This window comes from Vidua chalybeata, chromosome 9 (genome assembly GCF_026979565.1).
Source record: "Vidua chalybeata isolate OUT-0048 chromosome 9, bVidCha1 merged haplotype, whole genome shotgun sequence".
Classification (NCBI taxonomy): domain Eukaryota; kingdom Metazoa; phylum Chordata; class Aves; order Passeriformes; family Viduidae; genus Vidua; species Vidua chalybeata.
In genome coordinates this window covers 14587074-14609298 of record NC_071538.1, presented here as the reverse complement: position 1 = coordinate 14609298, position 22225 = coordinate 14587074, and the positions used below count along the sequence as shown (strand labels likewise).

Sequence of the window (22225 nt, the reverse complement as noted above, 5' to 3'; positions counted from 1 at the left end):
AGCCTGCTGGTGTGGAGTAAGCCACGGGCAGGGCCTGAGGGTCTGTGGCTCCAGAGAAGGGGAGAGACAGGGCAGTACAGTCAGCTGGCTGCAGAAGGACCTCTAGCTCTTCTTCCAGTCCAGTGGAGAGCTCAGGGAGAAGCCTGAGCAGGGGGAATCCCCCACTTTGTAAGAGCTGCCCTGGGGTGGAGCAAAGTCACCCACTCCTCAACACATCTGCACTCGTGTGGGGCACATCTGCACCCCTGTGCATGGGTGTCCAAGACCTCTACCCCTTGCTGGGTGCTAGCATGTGCTGGCCACTCTCAGTGGAAGTCCTTACCTGAGGCATTTTTTAGCTAGTTGAAGCTCTTTAGTACATATGGCAAAGGCCTGGAGTCAGGAGTTTTTCTTCCTATGCTCGTTGTAGACTAGAACTTGTTTGAAAAGTTTCCTTCCTGGGAAAAGTTTCAAATAAAATTGTGGGGGAAAGTGGATTCTTTGCTATGAAAGTTTTAAACCTTTCAGAAGGTTTTTTAAAGGCAATTCAAGTGTAATGAAAATTTAAGGGATACCATCCTTTACCTTTAAGGGAGACTATACCTTTGTCTTTCTTTGAAAAGAGAGATGTGTGCAGGAGGAAGGGGCTAAGAATTGCCAGCATTCAAACCAGCATTTCTTTTAATTGAGTGGAAAAATTTTGAAATCATTCAGTATGTTGAAAAAACCATACAAACCTGAAGGAGAGCAAGCTCTGAAATCCTTGTAAAATGCCTCTTTCATTCTGGTGTCACCAAAAGGACTTTTTGTTTTCCTGCAAGCAGCTGTGCTGCTTGGTGCTGCCTGTCTGTGGTGTGTGAGCGCATGGCCCTGGGCTGGCCTTGTGTGTGTCCCCAGGCTCTGTCCCACAGAGGGGAGGGGGGTGGCATTTGGAAGTCAGCATTGCCCCCAGTCTCACCCCGCTTCAAGGCTGCACAAGATTCAGTGGCTGTAGGAGCAAGCATCACTGCCACACATCTCCGAACATGGAGGTGCTTGGGGCTCAGGATTAGCAGGCTGAATTGGCGGTAAAACACACCCCAAAAAAACCCTGAACAAAAGCACAAAGAAGTGCTTTTGGTTATGGTGAGAACATGGGAAAGTGTCAGAGTCTGTATTAAATTTACAAGAGCCTGTACCACTAACCTGCTCATCCCTGAGTACCCACCTAGTAACCACAATTCCCTGTGGCTCATCGTGTGCTTCCTGCCACTTTTTCCTTTAAACAGTGAAACAGGGAGTCCTGAATTTGCAGACTCACAGCATTGGTGCTCTCATACTCCCTGTACTTCATGTCAGGCTTTACATACGTAGAATAGAGGAGGAAATCGCCTTTGCCAGAGGCCCAAACCTCGTGCACGTGCAGTACAGACCCACACAGGACTGATGGCCAGCACACAGATATAAAATACAGTGCCCTGCCATAAAACATGCACTGCTAGTCTATATATTTTGCAATTCCTTTAAAGATTTTTTTTCTTTAAACCCCTCACCCTAACTCCCTCCCCATTCTCCCCCCCAAAAAATTATTATAAAGAATTATTGCCATTAGTACGTCTTTCCCAGTGAAAGGAGAAAATCGCCTCATTCATAATTTATACCCTCAATTACTATTAATAAAGAAATATTTCAGCAGAAAATCGCCTGGGAAAATTACACGTAACATTGCATTAACATTCTATTTGAACATTTTCATCACATTTGTTATAGAGTTAATAAGAGGGATATGCTCCCCTGACTTCTTCATGAAATTATGGGCTGCCTATGATAGTTTAATCTTTTAGACTTTATATAATATATTCACTTTACTAATTGAGCTATCCAAGGAGCAGTTAGGGATGTTCTTAAACGTAGAAGACAAAGTAATCAGGGCCGTGACTTCCTGACAAGAAGATCTTCTTCCGGAGATGAGGAGCTGCACGTGTAAGGGGCACAGACGTACGTGTTTGTGTGCAGATGTGCCACTCCATTAGCCCTTCCCTTAAAGTCCTGCCTGTATTTGGAAGTGAACATGAATGAAGGGTGGGGGTGATCTTCTGACTTTTGAAATATTCCCCAAAACTTCCATTTGTATTTCAGAATGAAAGGGGGTCTGGTGAACTTGAGCAAAGAAAGTATTATTTTGGGAATAGGAAATGCCCAGCATGGGGAGCTTCTCAGGAGCAGCACTTCATGTAGACAGGCCTTTATGCTCAAATTCACCCCCACCCACAGTCATGGACAGGTGGTCTCCAAAACTCTGGATAGTGAGGTGGGCTGGGTGTACAACCCCTCTTCTGCTCTTCCTGGAGCTTCTGCTTTACCATGTGATGCCAGTCAGAGCACAGAGTGCAGAAAGGCTTCCTCCCACCCAGGCTACAAATAAACCCAAAACTGGGCTGTAGGCAAGAAGTGAGGTAGGTGTGAGCAGTGAGAGATAAGGAGGTACTTGGAAGATGGACACCATCACAGTGTCACCATGGCATTGCTCTGGACAATCTGTCTCCAGAAAATGTAGCAGCAGCAAGGTTTTGGTAATTCGCTCTTCTGCTTCTTTGCCTGCAGCAACTGCAGCCTTGGTCCAGACTCAGCTGATCCAGGACCCCTCCTTGCACAGATGCAGCATTGGGCACTGAGATTTGAGCCCCTCATCCAGTTTGGGAGCTGAACCCAGGTCAGGGTCTCTGTGTGAGAGCCTTCTTTCCCCTCCATATACACACATTGGGCTCCTTACCATGACATGTGATCCAGGACTCCTGGTTTCAAGCAGGAGGCTTCCCAGGGCAACATCAGGAAGTGTTTTCCACCGGGTCTGTGTGAGAAAAGGCTACATCATCAAAGTGCTGGAGGTTGCTCACTCATTAAGCCTAAGTGGCTGTAGCCCCTAGCAGGTACAAAGAGGGATCCATCACTGCAGAGCAGTGGCCCTGCCACTGGGGATGAGGTGAGCCTCTGTTCACTGCCCTGATAAAGGATGCTGCAGTAGCACAAGATCAGCTGCTTCATTTCACATCCACGGGGCTCTCACATCCCCTCTGCATCCACTGACACCAGGCATGGACATGGAAAGGGTGACAGGGCAGAAGGTGGCACACAGGCTCCTAGGTGAGAGTTTTCAGTCACCCCTGAAACCACTCTTGTGACTCCTAGCCTCTCCAAACTTGTAGCCAATGCTAACAGCAAGACAAAGTTTAATGAAAACCTTTCATGTGTTGGGATTCATTAGCTGGAACTCATTAAACAGCAAATAAGAGCCTGGATGTTGCCAATTGAGTCCTGCCAAAAGGAGCTCCTGCAGGTGAGGCAGCCTGGGATGGCAGGAGACCCCCATACTGGAGGGAAGGCAGATGAGGTCCCATCACTCTGCAGCAGAGCAAGGCCACTGTATACCAGCAGAGATGGGAATCAGTGTGGGAAGAGTGCAAGGGGGGTTTGGCAGTAAGCACTCCTCCTCCAGCTCCCCAGGGTTAGTCTGTTCTCAAAGCCTTCAACCCATCATGTCTGTCCAGGCTCAGCCGTTCAGACTCCTGGAGTGATACCCAGTTCTGTCATCCAGAAGAGGAGCTAAGCTCCTGCCAGCCTTGCCCTCCCAGGCCAAGTGAGCCCATCAGGAAGAGGGGGATGGATGACTGATAGCAAGAAAAAAAGTGACTGCAATGTAAGATATGGAGAGCAGAGCATGCAGGCATGGCTGCATGAGCCATGCAGCTCCTCTAAGGCTTTCACAGTGGAACATGGCTGTTCCCAGCTGGCTTCACAAGGAATGCGCTGCACTCTCATTGCTGAGCTTACAAACAATGTTTTCCTGGGGGTGGTTTGCCACCAGCCAGCACTGATGGAGGCTGTAGCCACCTGGACCACCACAGAACTATGCTGGACAAGCAGCAGCCCATGCAAGCCCACATCTCCTCATTGCTTCCCAGACGGGCAGGGGGCCGCAGAGCTATCATGTGTGCTAGTACATAGGGAGTGCAGGGAGTTGGGCATCTTTCCAAGGACCACATGGGCATCCTAGGAACAGCAGAGGCCAAGGAAGGTGAGGCTTGAACTGTCCACCCCAGAGATGGCCACTGCCTGGCCCTGGGCAGGATGGACCATGCTGTAAACAGGACAAGGCTTGTAAACAGGGCTCCAGCTGGGACAAATTTAGCCCTTTGGGGTTGCAGTCCTGGCGCGGCAGGACACAGTGTCAGGGTATTGTCGAGAGGAGAGAGGGAAAAAGAAGCTGAATAAACAAACACAGCTTGTCCCTTTTTTTTTTTTTTTTTTTTTTTTTTTTTTTGTCCCAGCCAGACAATTGTTGTTTCAGCCGGACAATTGCCCTGCAGATTGAGGGAACAGGCTGGAGTTCAAGTGAATTTGGCTTCCATTGCCTCCCTTTTCACATTGTGTTTTCACATCAGAATGTATCCTGGCGTATATGGGGAGAATGTCCATACCTGTGTGTATGGGTAACTCCATGGATGCTCTGCTCACATCTTTAGGCTTGGCCCACAGGGATAGGGGCTGCTTTGCATCCCAGCTGAGGCTGAGCAAGTTGGCATTGTCTATCATGCAAGACTTGGCCGTCTCCTTATGCACCAGACTAACACTTGTGGGTGTCCAGCAGCACATGTGCAAGGTGATCTGTGCTCCACATGCATCTGTACGTGCCTCCATGGGTGGAGCAGCTCTGGAGGTGTCCCTCCACAGCAGAAGGACACTGTAGAGTTGAAAGTCTTTGCAGAACTTTAGAAACAGAGATCAGGACTCAAGTTCCTTTTCTCTTTTTCTGTCAGGGTTTGGACAACTCATATTCTTTTGACAAAACCATCTGTGATCTCTGGAGCAAAAAGCATGCATCTTTTCTTCCAGTCCTGCTCTGTGAGGATCCAAGTCTTTTTCTAAAGGCCGTGTTTGGACGCAGCCTAATTTTCACATCTTAATTTTATTTTTCTCACATCTTTCTCTGACACACACATACACACGCATGCTTCTATTGGAAAAACTATTTTAATACCCATGGCACATTGTCCTGGTGTGATATAAAATCCAATGACATGTGGCATTTGGAAAAGGTCACTTCCCCCATCAGGATTCATTATCCTACCTCATCCTGGGAAGCCATGGGGTTGCCCCCTCCTCTGCAGACCCCTTGCCCCCTCCCTGGCTACAGGAGGCAAGCAGGGAGAGGGGATGAGGCATTGGGTAGCTGTGCCATGGACCTTGGCAGTGTCAGGCAGTTTCTGCAACAAGGGCTCTTGTTTCTCGTTTGATGTGCCTGCACTTCCTGGTGCCTTAATTTTCCTCCTGTCACACAGCAAGAGGACTTAGAGGGATGTGCTGCTGGGAAAGCTCTGTGGGGTGCATGGCACTGGGTTTGGCTTTTGCTTGCCTCCCCCTGCTCACTGCTCCCTGTCTGTTCCCTGTCGAGTCAGAGCCGGCACTTGTGCAGCCTGTACTCTGCCCGGTTTCATAAGGGAAACACTCCCCTTCCCTGTTTCACTTGTCCAAATTTTTGGCTGGGTTGGCTGGGAAGTGTCTGTCCGTGTCAGTGCTCACTGCCACCTAGACAGAACTGAGAAACTGGAGAGCACGTGGAAAGGCCAGCTCCTCACTAGCTTCCCCACCACGCATGGGGATGCTCACAGCAGGGCAGGAGTGATAAACTCTCCTGGCGTTCTTGCATGGTTTTGTCTTTCCTTGGACTTATTTCTGCTCAGTCTTTCCCAGGACCATTTTTGTCCAAGCTGTTTCCAGCCCAACCTGGAGCTATTCCCTGGAGGGCAGAAGGGTGCAGGTCAAACTTGCTCTGGAGGTTGTCTAGAGGTTCTTGGGGGATGCAGTCCCTTGCAGAGCCGAGCATGGACTGCCCCCCATGGGCTGTTCCATGGGAAGGGAATTGGGAGCCAGGACTTTTCCACTTGTTCACTAACATCACCTTGGGGCACCTTGGCCAAGTTGTAACCCTGTTCCCCACCTAGGAGGGAGGGGAGAGGTGAGGGTGGGTGCACTGAGCATGCAATGGGCTCCAGGCTTAGTGGGAAGGGCAGGAGGAGGGAAACAGGAGCAGTTTTTACTGGGGGCAGAAGGATTATATTTGCAGCAGGGAGTGGGGTTTAATGCTTGATGAAGATGACTTCTCATAGTGCTGAGGGTGATGGTGACTGGAGGCCCTTCCTACCATATAAACACCAATGAGTTATGGGTACCCCAGCCTCTAATTACACAGTCAGCCCCAAATAGGCTGTGTCTAACGAGGCTGACAGACTAATATCTCAAGAGCCCTTAATGTGTTATCATCTCTTGCTGTATGACCTCATATTTATAACTGCTCTGGTGGGAGGTTGAGAAATGTCCTTCTCTTCCCCAAGCCCCCTCCCCAACTTTCCCCCCCCCAGAGCAGCAGCTCTTCAGCCTCATCTGTTAGGATCAGGAGGAGAGAGGCGACTTCTTTCCATCCATCATCAGAGGAGTTCACGCTATTAGATGATTAAAGACATTTTTTATAATATTTGGAAGAGGCTTTGAAATGTCTCTCAAACAGTGTGATTAATGCCTGCTTAACCCTTGCCTGGCTGGGATGGCATGGTGGGGAGGCAGGTGCATCCCAGGGCAGGACTCTCTGGGCATCTCAGCGGTCACCCAGCCGTTGGGCACCCCAGGCCCTGACAAGGTGTGATTCATGAGCGTGGGGCACCTGCAGGAAGCTCTGGCCTCCAGGCAGTTCCTAATGCACCCGGGGACTTTGTGGTTTCTGAGGCTGCAACGGTTGGGGCAGAAGGAAGCCCTGTCTGCCCCCTCTCCAGCACTTTCACAAGAGGCCCCAGGGCTGTGCCAGTCCAGGTCTGCAAGCTGAACCATTCCACACTGATGCTGTGGGTTTCAAGGAAGGGCAAGGAGAGGGGGTGAACAACCCGTGCCCATTCCCAACTGGCCTGAGCTGGTGGAGTGCTTGCTTTCCTAATTTCCTGTTCTTTTTACTTTGTTGCTCCAGATGAAGCCTCTCACAAAAAATTATTGGCATATTAGATACTCCTGTAGGATCCACCTTTAGGGTGTAGCAACCTTGCTCCAAGTTTGCCATAAGGACCCATGGGGCTGGTGGACACATTCACACTAAAATTGGTGTCAGCATTGACTCGTACCTGCCAAAGGCCAAATTACTGGTGTTCCCTGATGTTAGTTCCCTTGGGGGAGTGGAGATTTGGCCTCAGATGGGGGAAGTATGCCCACCTCCTTTGATCATAGGCACAATGTTTCATAATCTCAATTTCTTGTCAATTGATTGCCAGATAGAAGCGACAACCAAAGAGGGCCCCAGGCGTCTGCAACTGCCACTCATCGTATGATTTTAACTCTCCCCCTCTGTAAGTTTGCATTATTTTCTTCTTCTTGTTGTTGTTATCTAAAGAAATCTCCTCTCTCTCTCCCTCCAAAAAGCCTCCTAGAAATTTGAACACCCTTGTTGATTTGGTATTCAGTGTATAAATAGCTAAGAAGGGTTAATGCATGATTAATAGGTGTTTTATTAAAATGGTTACTCTGTCATTATAGTGTCAAAAGGATCAATAGATTTCTTATAATCATGGCTTAAAATAATCTTTAGCACCAATGCTTATGTGCTTAAAACCCTGAACAGGGCATTTTGAGGACCTGGGGGGGTCTCCTGTTAACTCCTTACAACTCTTTTGTCACCTGAAGTGTGACTATTCAGATGGAGAGAAGTCAACAGGGGGCTGCACATTCTGTTATGGTTACTATCCGCCTTATTATTGATGGATATTAAAATTGTCACACCTGAGAGACAGAAAAGGGAAATGGAAAGCAGAAGAAAGTGGGGATGCAGCTGGATAAATGCTCTTTGTTATAACATCAGCACCTGAGTGGAGCAAGGCTGGGACATGGCCAGGCTGTCTCTGATCCATTAGGTGCCTCTGCAAAGCAGCAAACATTGGCCAAGCATCACCCTTCACAGCCTGGCTCCTTCTCCAAGTTGCACTGCCCCTACACCAGGGTAAGGTGGGGGGGATTCCAGCCTTGCACAGAGGTGAAGTCATGTGCCTGGTGCGAGGCAGTGCGGTAGTGGCCAGGAAGGACTTGCCCAATGCCACTGGAGTCACCTCAGCCCCAGGGGGTGCTTTTCTAGAAGCTGGATGATAGTGGGTCTAGTTGGCCCAGCCCTTTGGGATGTCTGTTCCAAGCTGTTTGCTAACTCCAGGAACACCGTGACAAATCCCAGAGATGCTGAGCTGCCGACCCCCAGCGCGAGGTCTCTGCAGGAGGAGGTGCTGGTTTAGACAGGCTGACACGGGAGCATCTGAGCCAGCCCAGGCAGGGGGAGAGCAGCGCCCCTCTGCCCCCTCACTGCCCCGCACAGCATCCTCTCCTCCAGCAGAGGAGAGATCCAGAGGTCATGCAGAGGGTCTCTGGTGCAGCCTGGACAGCAATGCAAGAGCAACTGGCACTATTTCCTGAGTGTTTCCTGAGTGATTTTGGCAGCCTTAGCTGTGGATGTTGTCTACACCGCTCATGTAATGGAGACCTAGACCTGCTGCCTAGGGAGCAAAGTAGATGTTGGTGTGCTGGGACCAGTCCTGGTGGCCTGAAACCCCTCCCTGTGCCTCCATTTCTCCCTCCCAGGTGCATTTGTGCCACTTCGGTGCAGCCCCTGGCACTACGAACCTGCCCAAGGTTGGAGACTCTCACTCAGAGGCTGCTGGGATCTGGTGCTCTCTGATGATTTGGCCATGCAGAGTTACTCTGCTGCAGCCCCTCTCCTTCACTCCCTGGCCCTGCATGAGGGCTCAGCCCCACTCCCCACCAGCTCTGCTCCCTGCCCAGCCCCACAGCCCAGGCCAGCCAGCTGGATTCAAACCAGTCAAGGTGACATAAAGGCAAGGTCATCCTGTTACTTTCCCTTTCTCTTCCCTGCCTCTCCTGCACTCAGCTGCTTCAGGCTGGCTTGAACAGCTCCCGCCTCACAAGAAATCCCAAGTTTACCCCATCCAGCTGGCAGGTGTGTACCTGGCACAGGGATCTCAGCCTGCTGGGAGGATATTGCTGCCTCCACTTCCCACCCCCACCAGTGCTCTGTGTGGGGCTGGGCAGAGATTTTCCAGACTGTCTGCATCCAGCCCTCTCCATCCCTGTGTCATTGCTCATTTCTGGGCTATTATGTTCGACAGGGACAATTTCTTTCTGTCTGGAGCAGATCCCCAGACAGTCTCAAACCTCTGAGGATTTATCATCTTGAGCTTTTGTTTGTGGGTCTCCAGGACCCTCTGCCCCAAGCCATGATGTTTCTCTGTCTCCTCCATGGGGCCTGGTGGCCCCCAGGAGCACTGACCCTTCTCTTCCCCAATCGATGTCCAGTCATGCAGCTTCCCCACACCCTAGTCACACACATGCATGCAAAGGCTGCTGCTGGGGGCAGGATGCTGCAGTCACAGAACAAGGGGACATGTCCATCTTAACCTGCCAGAAAGTCATTGACATGGCTTTTTCTGGCTTTGCTTTCCAGGGCTGCCAAGGGAGGTGGCCCAAGGCGGAGCACACTGGGCTCCCAGCACAGGAATCTCCTGGGATACTGAGATCACGTTCAGCCCACCCTGGGACTGGTGGGGGAAGCCTGGGCTTGTCCCCTTGCAGCCCCCAAATTGCATCCCTGCTTGCCTCCCTGCTCCACAGCAGCTAAGCAGCTGGGAGGGCTGGGCACAAGCAAGGTGTGACCCCCCCCACCCAGCCCCTTGCTTGTCTCAGGGGCCAGCAGGGGCGTACCCTCATGTCTAGTACAGCTGAAACATCAGCAGCCACCTGTTCTGAGTGACAAAAGGGTGACAGTGGGGCAACTCTTCATCTAAGCAGATGTTCAGCTGCCCTGCGACCAGGGTGGGGAGTTTGGGGTCCCTCCCAACAGGTTCAGGTCTATTAGGACAGAGCTATTGACTAGCACAGTCAGCAGCTGGGGTTGTGTTTCCAAATCACCACCACTGCTGTGTTAGATGGGACCCTGCTTGTCACTTTCATCCTGTGGCAGAGGCCACTGTGTCAGTGACAGAAAGCTGATCTGGAGGGCAGTGGAGTGTGACAGAGAAGGAAAGGGGTGCAGGGCTGATCCACCGAAGCACCGCCCTGCAGCCCCATCCCCTCCCTGGCTGCCCACATTCCTCTGCAGCAACGCCAGGAAGGGGGGGAACCAACCTTTGGCATGTTTATTGACACTCCCTGAGTTCATACTGCGACTCTACAATCTTTCCCTGAGATTATTAAGAATTAATTGATCACTTTTATATTCCCCCCGATACCCGGTGCTGCTTTGCGACAGGCGGCAGGAGGAGGGAAGGGAGGCGGGAGGAGGGTGGGGTGTGTGTAAAAAACACACTGATAAATGTTAATTACTCTTTTACAGCCCTTGTCAAATTCCAGAGCAAGTCGTAAATTCATTAAACTCTAACGGATTAAGCACATGCAGCTTATTTAGTTGCCATAAACAAGATCATTTGGATGTTGATTTTCCCCTTTTTATTGCTGCAGCAGAAAAGAGGAAAAAAATCAGATGAGGGAAGCAGTTGGTGGTTACGAGGGAGTCAGAAAAGTTTGGATTTATTTCATATCTTGTTTCCTTGCTCTGTGGCAGCTCTTTGTATTGTATCAGCCCTTGGGTTGTGCCAGCGTCATTCCAGGGAGTCTGGCCATCCCAGGAGCCGTGTCCATACCCCAAGCAGCATGGACAGCCCTGGAATGGGAGGGCCATGTTGTACAAAGGGTGTCCATGTCTTCTCCATGCTCCAGCAATGCTTTTACAATGCTGAGGCTCTTAAAGACCCAAGCAAGACCTGGATGAGCAGAGATGGGATTCTTGAAGACCTTTCAGTGATGTTTTAGGTTGTGATTGCTGCTCTGCTCTCCATTATGCTGTCCAGTGTGGGAGGTCTCCAAGGGTAAGCTGTCTCCAGCAAGGCTCACCCAAGGCTCTGGGATGCAGGAGTCTGCTCTCAGCCACTCTAGAAAGGACTGAGCAGACCGAGTTAGCATAGAAGCAGCTCTGCTCATTCTGGAATGTTTCAGCTCACTGAATGCTATCCCCAAAGTGCTGACTGTGCCCAAGTGAGTGAGATGACCCCTATCAAACTCAGCCAAGAGAGAGAAGAGACAGGAAAGGGAAGTCATGCTGTTAGACAGGGACATGGTGCCTTTGGCTGCTCTGAACACAAGAACGTGGCCCAAGGTCTGCCAACCCACCCAGTGAGCTTGCCATCCTCTGCTTGCCTGTGTTAATAATCCAGGCTGACCTCCTGAGCTGTGGGAGCGGTGGAAGGAGAATGAAAGGAGGGTCATGGAGATTAATTAATACTCAGGACTCTAATTACAAGTTTCTTCAACACTGGACTTCGAATGAGGAACAGGCTCCGAGGCAGCCCTGAGTCCTGCTGCCCCTCAGCTGGCCCTGCTGAAATACCTCCTGCTGCCTTGCAGAAATGGTTTTACTGGGAAAGAGATAGCAATTAGGCCCTGGGCACCAGCATCTCCCACTGCAGCTCCAGGGCTCCAGGCTGTGCCAAAAAGTTGCCACACTGCTGCATAACTCTGTCCATGCCTTGGGCTCAGTGTTGGAGACCTGCTGCCATCCTCAGCATGCCAAGGTCCCTGCCTTGGTCCAGTGGGACAAGAGCAGGAGGTGGCCTGGGAGACCAGAGGTCCTTGGTGGGTGTCACAGCCTGGCTCTGTGCAGTGGAGGATGCTCCACAGGTGTGGTGCTGGCAGGAGCCATGGCTGGTTCTGTGGTGCTGGTCACCCATCTCCAGCAGTGCTGGCCCTGGGACACAGCTCTGCTTCTCCAGCCTCTCCCAGCCTCTGGCAAGGCTGTGGCTCACCAGGAGCTGCAAGCAGCCATGCATTGCAGGCAGCAGAGGGAACTCTCAACACCTCACTGGAGCCTGGCTGCTGCCAGAAAAATTTTGGGCTTTTGCTTTGGAGTCCTCAGCAGCTCTTCACCTAAAGGAGGTGACCCGGGCACTGGAGGGGTGCTGGCTTCCTCCCACCCCATTTTAGCCCATCTCTGAAATGGGTACGTGTTGTAGATGTTGGGTACACACCCAGAAGGTCTGAGCTGTGAGTATCTGCCTAGCTGCACCAGCCCTGCTCCCCTCTGCATTTGCCTCTTGAGGGGCAGAGGGAATGAGAGGAGCTGCCAAAGTGCTCAAATAGGATGATAAGGAGCTGCCAACATTCAGAACCCCATTCCTAGCAGGCATTTCCCTCCCTCAGCCTTTGTATCAAGTACAATGTGCACAGATGCCAGCAGAAGCATCCCTGCCCATCAGATCCCTCAGTGCTTTCCTGCTGTGTGAGGTGCCCTCCAGAGATCTCCCTGGGGTTCTGAGCGCAGGCGGGGCATCCAGGGGTTAACGGAAGGAGCGTGTCCCATGCTAAGCAGTAGCTAACAGCCACCAGCTAATAACTTTATGGCTTCAAAGCAGGACATTTATCATGCTGAAGTTTGTTTATGCACAAGTTATATAGCACATTATACCAGCACTGTGTTTGGCTGATAAATTCTCTGTGACAAGCAAGGCTACCAATGGGGACTCACCAAGTCCAAAAGACCAGTAGCTTTTTCCTGAACTCTGCTTTCCGAGATAAGGGTGTTTTTTCCCTCTTTTGTTTTACAAGAAGGAAAGCAAAAAATTAGACAACCTGTAAACTTGGGAAAAAAAAAAAAAAAAAAGAGACTTTTATTGGTTAAGTTGTTCAGTGCCATAATGCCCCAGTGTGGGCATAGGAGAAGGTTCTGACCCTAGTGAGGACCAGATGAGCTGTGCTGGCAAGTGATGCTTATGGGCCCATGGCCTCATTGGGCATATACTGAGTGAGCACTGTCAGGCTCTGGGTGTCTCCAGGAACAGCCTATATCAGTCCTGTTTGCATTCATGGAGGGTTTTTTTTTTTTTTTTTTGGTTTTTCTTTGGGGTTTTTTGGGTTTTTTTTTGCAGAGGTATTAGAAGGTGCTCTGACAGCTCTCTGGTTCTGCACAGTGTTTCTAAAATGAGCCATAATCATAGCATTCAGCACTGTTTTGAGGTTACACGTGTGTGCGACTTGTTACTGCTTCAACACAAGTGCTGTGTTCCCCTGTACCCCCTTACTCTGGGTTCAACTGCTTTAATCCCACTAATAATAATGACCTTCACATTTCTGGCTTGCTCTATCACAGGAGCCAAACCCACTTCGCAAACATTAACAAGCTCGGCCTCCCAACTCCATGCAAACATGATAGGTCAGGATTATTTTTCCTGCTGCAGTGATGGGGAAACTGAGGCATAAAGCAAGGAGCATGCTGACCTGAACCCATGCAGAGGGGCACCCTTTGCTTTAACCTGTAGACCTCACTCTGCTCTAGTTTGGACCAGCGTAGGCCTTTGTAGGTCTCACCTCTGGAGCAAGACCTGGGGCTGGTGGGATGCAGTGGGACAAATCTTGATGCCACGACCTACCTCTGGAGTGGCACTGAGGGCTCTTGAGGCAGAAGATGTTCCTCCTGCTGGGGAGTGGGGGAACACACTGTAGGGCTTGCAGTGTGCCAGCTCATCCCGGCCTTTTCCTGTGGAGCCATGCCCACAGTGCTTGTCCCCCTGCCCTGCTGCAACAAGCAGAAAGCCCCCACCATGATCCAGTGTCCAGTGCCTAGGCAGTGGGTATGTGAGTGCCCAGCTCCCTATGTGAAATGTGCTCTGATGTGTGCCTGCTGGGGCTGCCCGGTGAGGGCATCTTGGTGCATTTACCTGTGCACACACAGGTGTGCATGAGCACGGATCGATGAGTGCACCAGGTGCATCTCCGTCTCCAGTGCCATGTTAGGATCCATCCGTGGCTGCCCATCCACATGGCCGTCCCCAGACACGCAGCCATCCCAGCCTGTGCATCTCCGGCCGCATCCCTGTTGCTTCCCCAGCTGTGTACCTGTGCCGGCGTGCGCGGCCATGGGTCTGCATCGGTGGTTGCGTGCAATGGCCCCTGCAGGCTGTAAATACTGGCGGTGTGGCGGGGAGGTTGAGCGGTTTATGGCTCAAGGTCAGGCCCGTGAATCATAAAAAGGTGTCGGAAGGAGCATTAACTCCTAGCCTTCGCTTGGTCTCTGTGTGGTTTCAGGCGGGGCCCCGAAGGCAGTGATTAAAGGGTGCACCTTCCCCTTTCAGTTTTACGGTAAAAGGAAAGCAGTAAATTAGAAGCCCACAGGCTGGGGCAGGCCAGGTCCCACCAGCACAACTGCTAAGCAAGTACCTGCCGTGCGCCCCGAGACTCTGCCGCTGGCTCTGCACACCCCCCCCAGCATAGCTCCCAAACAGCCCCTTCCCGTGGCTGTCCCTTTCCGAGGAGCAGTGTCCAGCCATGTGGTGGGCATGGCAAGGGACATCCCTCCATCCTTGCCCAGCAACAGTTTGGGGTGTCCGGGGCTGTTCAGTCCCGCTCACCCCATAGAACAGCAGCGCCTCTTGCTCTGCACCTTTTTATGACTCCGGCTGTAATTAACTCCAGTGATAAATTTTTTTTAATCCAAATAGATATAATTAACGTTTAATGCCCCTGTTTTCTTGTGAATTGTCAGGACTATTAAGAGCTGAGTATTGATTGAAGAGGCGTATGTTTCTGCTGCTGAGGTGGGACTGCTGAGACAGAGACAGAGAGCCCTGATAAAATGGTTGGGTCCTGTCCCACATCTAGGCCTCAGGACAGTGAGTTGAGGCTGGGGAGAGTTGGGGCAACATCCAGCACTGCAGGGCTGACCCTGGCCCAGGGAAGCAGGGAGGAAGGGATGAAGGTTCTCTTATTTTTTCCCACCACTCAGCTATAGGTACCCTCCAGCACTTTGGCCTTTGCTGAGCACTCAGTCATAGGCATTGCTGCCAGCATATGCTCTAAACTCGCCATCTCCTGGAGAAGGGCTTTCAGGGGCAGAGGTGTGAATGCACCATGTTCCATTCTCATACCAGATCCTGCAGCTGACCCACCTTGCAGCTACCCTGGCACTCTGGCTCATAACCACCACCATCTGCCATGAGACATAGGAAAAACCACTTTCCCTGAGCTGCTGCTGTTGCAGCCAGTCCTGATAAGGCACTGTATGAAGGGCTGAGCCACTGCCAGACTGATTTCTCCCAGCTTCTGACAGGGCCAGTGCACATCAGCCCCAGGATCATTGCAGCCCTTCTGGCCCTGCTTTCCAGTGGAAGGCTAGGGCTTGGCAGAATGAAGAATGCAGTCGCATGCTGTGCCCCTGTCCCTGGGCTGGACTGAGCATTAGAAGTCTGAGGAGGAGAGGAAGGGAGCCTTGCAGCATGCCAGGAGAGAAAATATTCCTCCTTTCCCCTAAAAAAATGTGCTTTTTCCCCTGGGGAATGGCATTGCGGAGCCCTGGAATTGACGCAGCTGCCAGAGGTGATGGATGGTGCCAGCTGATGGAGCAAAGCGGGTCAGCAGAGCAGAAACCAGCAGGCACAAAGAGAGAGCATCCCTGCTAACCAAGGCAGGCGGTGACACCCTGTGCTGGGGCTGGGCCCACAACAGCCCTCTCTCTGTTGGGCTGGAGAGTCGGCACAGCTGGAGTACCTGGGGTGCCATCCTGCGATGCCCCCGGCTTCACCCCAACTGCACCCGCCAACAAGAAGGGCTTTTCTTCATCTCCACACAAGCCCTGATTGTTCAGATGCTTCCCCTGCTGCTGCCTTGTTCTTTTGCCCTTCCCAGAGATGGTTCTGGGAGGAAATGGAGGATTTGCAACATCTGCATGACCAGAGCTGCTGGGACTACAAGGTTTCAAAAGGAACTGAGAATTCTCATGTGATTCCAGACCAGGTTGTCTTGGTCCAATCAGCAGCCCCATTCCAGGACATCTCAGTTCCCTCAGCAGCTGTGCTATGTGGCTGTGCAAGCCCACAACCCACCCTATCTCAGTTTCCCCACCAGTGGCTGAGGTCCTGCTTCACCTTTGCAGGTGCGCAGCAAAGAGTGGGTGCATGCATGTGAGACAAGGCACTACTAAAAATTGGGGAGCTGCAGTGCCAACTGCCGGGGCAGTTGTGCTGCCAGGTCCTCTGCCTTCCCTCCTGGGCAGACAGGACTGTGCTGGCCATCTCACAGATGAGAAGGGGGAAACTGAAATGTGGAAGTCTGGGCTGGTGTATTGGAGGGCTCTCCAAGAAGGGATCTGGCCACCTTCTGACGCTGGTGGGAGGGACTAAATTTTTCTAAATGGTGGAGGCAGTGACTGCAGACAGAGATCAAAAGACAAGGCAGCTGTGTAAAATCAGCCCAAACATCACTGAAACTTGTGTGCAGTCTCTGTTTGCTCTGAGAGACACGTAGAGAGCCTCTGGGTAGGGGATGGGACGGCAGCCTGCAGGGATGCCAAGGGGATGCTGGCAATTTTGCTGTGACTGGGGCTTACAGACACCCACTCCAGCCTAGAAGCCCCTTGCTCTGCCAGCAGGAACTGTCTTCTCCCCAAGTGTTGTCCCCATTAGCCACTCATAGGAGGGCAGGATATGTCCCCCTCAGGTGGGTAGGATCCAGAGGAGATCCAAACAAAGGCAGGCCACACTAAGCTGTAGAAAGGAAGAGCTCTTTGGAAGGCTGGAGACTCAGGACTGCAGGATGCTCCATCTCTCTTGTGGGGTCAGGAGGATCTTCACCTTGCTTTCATCCAAGCATAAGGAAGAGAAAAAGCTCCTGCCTCAGCTGGAAGGCCATACTTTTTGCTCAGATTCCCTTGGACAGAGGCTTACAATTTCCTCTGGGGATGCAGAGCTGCATTGTTCCTCCTGCAGCTTGGGGATACTGAGCAGGTCTCCCCCAGATGTGTGTCAGGAAGGAGCCCAGGCGTCCTGGCTCCGATCCCATGCTCTGTCTCCAGCTGAGGGATGTGTGCTAGCTGAAGCTGCTAGGCTGAGGGATGTATCTCTGGAGGGATCTGAACCCTGAACTGTCATCTTTGCTCCCCAGCAAACCCAGCTGCTGAGTCCCTGTGCAGCGCTGCCGACTGCTGCTCCGGCAGATGTGAAGAGGAGGAGGAGGAGTGCAGGAAAGGGGCTCAGCTTCAAATCGATTCTGAGCACTGTGATAAGAATCTCTTATCACCCTTGTCATTGTAATGGCTGGGACTGAAATGCTGGGCTGAGGAAGAGTTAGGTTTTTGCAGACCAGAGGTGAGGAGGAGACAGGGCACAGCAGGGAGCAATTGTGGCTCTAGAATGAAGTCCCAAGGCTTTGAGTTCCTGCTTGCTCTCCAATGGCATTCTAAAGCAGCTTTCTTTTCCCAGCCTTGGACATGCCCCCAGCTTCTTTCTCCAGTTCCTTCCAAAGAAAAAGAGCTCCCGGTGACACAGATGAAACACAGTGAAGGAATGGGTCCAGTGCATCCAGACCATGCATGGTGGTAAGGGGCACACAGAAGAGCAGTCCTGGGGGCTGAATATTGCCAGGAGAGACCAAGAGTGAAAGGAAGAACTGAGAAGTTCATGCTCCCATGTTTGCAGCTTCCTCCAGCCTCTTCCCACCTTCCCCTGAGCCAGGCTCAGCCCCATCCCTTTAAGGGGTGCAGCACAGGAACCCAGGTTCCCAGGAGCCAATGGTACCCAGGAGCCAATGGAGCTGACAGGGATCTGGCAGGGATTTCAGGCCTTTGGGAATTCCCTCTGTTCCCACTGCTGTCCAAAAGCAATGGGTAAGGGAAAGGGAGCTACTAAGCTTATGTGCTCCAGGTGGTATAAGACTACATAATGATAGCACTGAGTACCCTCATCTGTAAGAGGCTCCCCTGGTGCCCTGCTGCACCTTCTGCCTTTAACCCTTCACGCTTCTTCCCTGCATTTATTAGCAACTGTTGATTGGGATTCCAAGGTCACCAAGCCTTGCAGAGGTGCAGATAAAATCTAAGGCTGCTGCAGTTCCCTGCATCTCCAGCCCCACCAATCCCCTTGTCTATCTACAATCTCCCTCCTCCTGCTAAGCTTTTCTCTGGCAGACAAGCCCCAGAAGGTTAAACAGCAGCAAGGCCGCTTCTCTGTCCTCCTCCAACAACCATGCAGGTGGGGGATGTGTCAGCTTCCCACCTGTCACCCTGTTCCCCTTTGCAGTGGCTGTGTGGGATGCCCTGCTGCCAGGTGGGGATGGCCAGGCAGGGACCTCAGTACTGAGGAGGGCAGCACTGTTCCAAAAGGCTTGCCGAGGGTCTGCAGCTGCCTGGGAGGTTTTTCTGCTGGTTCCACAGTACTGGTGTCAAAAAGACCCTTCTTGAAAGATCCCAATAGCCCCCTGCACATGGGTGCCCTGCTATTGGGAGCTCTTAGCCAGGGTGAGGTGCCCCAGTGCATGGCAGAGCTGGGGACTTGCACAGCAGGGGCTTTGTAGGGCCCAACAATTTTTCTGCTGGAGAGGACGACTCTGAGCAATGGACTAGTTTTTCCTATCGTGGCCCAGATCCAGGTTTCATGGCTGTTTGGTGGTCAGAGAAATGGCCCACCACTCTCAAGAGACACTTCAGGACTTGCCCATTTAATTCCAGGAGGAACAGTGTCACGTCGAGAGAAATTGGCCCCACCAGAGGATTTATTAATTTCTCCTTCCCTCTGCCTCCTGACAGGGGCTGTGCCAAGATCCTCAGAGTCATTTTGCTAAAGCCAAGGGGAGCTTAGTTCTTAAATGGTTTTCATGCCACAGTGAAGTTTAGTGCTTGTCAACAAGTCCGAGGTCTTGCTGAAAAGCCTCAGCAAAACAGAGCAGCAGGGGGACAAGGAGAGTAGTCAGCAGTGCTGGGAAGGGGGGAACACATGAGCCAGATCTCCAAAGCACCTGCATACATGGGAACATGGCATATCCAGCTCTAGATATCCCCACTAGAAAATTTGGTTGCTTCACTCTTCAGCAAGAGTTATATTTGGCCCAGCTCTTAAGTTTAAACCTCATGGAAAAACCTTTTTTAAACATCACTAATGTGGGAAAACAGAGCTGGCCTGTAATTTTCAAGTCCTTGCTTTTGTAGGCTTGCAGAAATAGATGTACACACTATTTTGTGTGCTGTATTCACCAGGATGCTTTTCCTGCTGAGGCAAGCCCGGAGCTGGTGGGGCTGAACACTGTTGCAGTAACGTGCTGGCTCTGCAGATGGGGATAGCAGAGCTCAGAAAGTAAACCCAGCACCAGATGATACTGAAAAAGCTTGCCCTGCCTGGGGAGGACAGGGAAGACACCCTCACCTCCTCAGGCATCCCAGCTGCCCTGCCAGGGAGGAGAAAACCTTAAAGTAATTCTCTTTCCTTCCTGGGAGCTGGATTTCCTAGGCATGAATTAGTTTGAGCATGGGATAGCTCAGTTCAAGCTCTGGACACAGATCTGATACAGGGCGGATCTGCAAGGCACATGTCACAGGCGAGCTGGCAGTGCCAAGGTCCGGAGGCCACTCATTCTGTGGACTCCTGGGAAGCCACCCCACACTTTGGTGGCAGCACAAGGAGCAAGGAAGCACAAATAGCAGAGCAGGCTGTCCCCACTCTGGGCATGCTGCAGCAATAGCAGCCCCCAAGCCACCTGCTCCTATGGAATCTGTGGGTGCCAGTGGGTCACTTGAGTCAAACATTTGAGCAGGTTTTGGAGGAGGGCTGGGTAGCTTTATGGGCAGTAATAGTATTTACAGCCCTGCTGGCTGAGGTGCTGATCCACAGGGAAGGGAGACCCCTTCTCAGCAAAAAAAAAAAGTTTCAACAGTATCTGGCCTCCAGCCTTCCCAAAGGCAGGATTGGCCCCATCCTTTTATTGAAGCATCCTTGGTGCACTGATGCCCCATGAACCTGTGGGTTAATCCCACCTGGCACATTGAGCATTCCTGGGCTGGTGAGGTGTAAACTCACCTGGTGTAAACTCATACTTCTCCATGGATTAATTAAGCCCTTCATTTTCATGGGAAGTGTCAAAGATTTCCTTTCCTCACCCTACTCCATGGCTTTACCCTGACATCCACAGTGGCTGCCTTCCTTGGCAGCTTCCCTGCCTGATAGGCAGGGATGGCAGGCAGCCCTGCACACACCCCATGCTGTTTTCCCATCACCTGCCATGGGGCCCGTATGTTTTCATTTAGTCAACATAGGGAAAAGCTGTAAAACATATGTCTGCTTCCCAAGGAGAAGGGAAAAAAATGACTCCAACAGCTTGGTCCAGTTAACAGCTTGGGCTCTTGACTCTGCAGTTGGCTTTGCAGGCACTTTGTTTCATGCTCCACATTAGCTGGCCCCCATCTCTGGCTGCACCAAGGTGTGCATCTGTGGGGAGGGATATCTGGGAGCAAGGATGCTTGTGGGGAGAAGGATGCCCCCAGGATCTTGGGGAGCATGGTGGGGCTGTGCTGCCCCCTGAGAGCAGGCAGGCAGGAGCACTTTCCACCCCACCCTTTGTGGGCTTCTGCCAGCACAGCTCCCCATCCATCCCATACATTTACCTAACGCTAATGAGACGTATTGATTGGAATGATGGGATTTGTAAAGGTCGCAGGGTTAAAGTACATAAAACCAGCCTTTCTGGAGCTGCAATATCAGGGCCGATGGGTCTGGTGGGAGAGATTAAAGGCCTCGTGCTGCAAGAATGGAGAGAGCTGACAGCAATTACATTTCAGATGTGTGCATAGTTATAACCCCCGCTCCTTGCAAGACAGGCAACCACGTCCCCACCACTGTGGAGCAGGTCTCCAACATCCCCCGTCTCCCTTTCAAAATCAAGATTTCAACAGAGCAAATCAGGGAATGAAAGAATGAGAGAAAACGTGAAAGGGAGACAGAAAGAAAGATTTAAGACGCCTGTTGGAGAGGTCATGCCCAGCCCTGTCCCTCTGGTTTGTGTCCCTGTTTTGGGCTTCCCAGCTGAGTTATTGTGGCACTGTGGTATGCTAAAGTTGATGAAATGTGGACTCTGAAAACACCATGGTCCCTTTTGTTAGGGCAGGACTCCCACTACTGGTAATGAGATCATCTGGCAGGTCATTAGGGAGATCTGTCCCCTGGAAAGGTTCATGTTCAAGGGCTGGAGGAGTCCAGATCCCCAGAAGCACAACTACAGTTGGTTAGAGGTTTGTCCCAGATCAGGGTTAACTGGTCTTGGAGTAAGAGACAAATATATCTGGACATCACTTTTTCTAGAGGTTTCTCAGCCATATGGGAGACACACAGGAGCTCTGTCTCTTGTGTTCTGCTCTGGGTTGTGCCCATAAAAATTTATTCCTAAATCCTCAGAGCCAGCCCAGCTCTGGTGGAGCTATCTTACTCCATCATCCCTCCTTGCAGGCCCCTCTCTACCCCATGTGTTTTTTTCTTGAGCCAAAATAGCCAGGAGAATTGTACCACCTGAATGTGGTTGTGCTTTTAACATCACAGGTTCTTGGCAGTGGTTATGAGATGCAGGGGAGTAAAATGTGCCTCAGGGTCTTTCCTGGCTCTCTAGAGGAAACACATAGGCAGAGACACAAGCTAGGCTAAGGGATGTGCTGTGTTAAAAATCAGTGTTGACAATATCACTACACACAGAAACAGCTGAATTATCTCCATGAGTGACCTTCATTAGCCCAGCTCCAGACAGGAGGAAGCTCAGCTCAGGGACCTTCCAGCTCCAGCTCATCTTGACTTCACATCACCCACCATTGCTCTCACAGCAGGATTAGCACCAGAGGCAACAAGGACTCAGGAAGCCTGGCTCCATCTGGCATCACACCAGGCCAAGAACACAAGCAGGAGCTGCATTCCTCTGGGGATGAATCCTAGAAGGGAAAAGAAGCCATTTACCATGCAAGGAAAAAGACACATTGCTCTCTGGTAACTGCAGCTCTCAGGCTCAGAACCTTTGCCTGGTGCCAAGGCAGGGCTTAGCACATGGAGTGAAGAACCAGTGATCTTCACAACTCCTGCAGGGCACTTCTGCACAGCAACATTCCCCTGCTGCCCACCCACATATGCTGGAGATGTAAATCCTTCCCCGGAGCCCTGCCAAAAGGCCTGCCCTGGGCAGCAGGGACTTCCCCAGTGCTGCAGCTCATCACCAGGCACTCACCCATGCAGCTTGGTCTTTATTTATCCCTCCCAAGCACTCTCTTTCCCTCTCAGATGGTAATGAGTGGTTTGCACTGGGAACTAAATGAAGTTGATTGCCCACTGGTGTCTGCCATTAGTGGTAATTAGTTAAAACATCAGAGTATAAACAGTAAATTGGCTCT

General features: G+C 51.5%; 1 protein-coding gene across 4 annotated transcripts in view; it reads left to right on the top strand.

Moving 5' to 3' along the window:
• RNF220 (ring finger protein 220) overlaps positions 1–22225 on the top strand; it is a 213973-nt gene that overhangs the window by 76451 nt on the left and 115297 nt on the right. For 2 of the 4 annotated variants that reach the window (XM_053949884.1, XM_053949883.1), the window contains exon 2: positions 7272–7346. The exons of the other annotated variants lie outside the window; for them this stretch is intronic. In XM_053949884.1, the coding sequence (XP_053805859.1) occupies positions 7272–7346 (75 nt within the window). The remainder of the gene's footprint in view (positions 1–7271; positions 7347–22225) is intronic. 4 annotated transcript variants of the gene reach the window in all.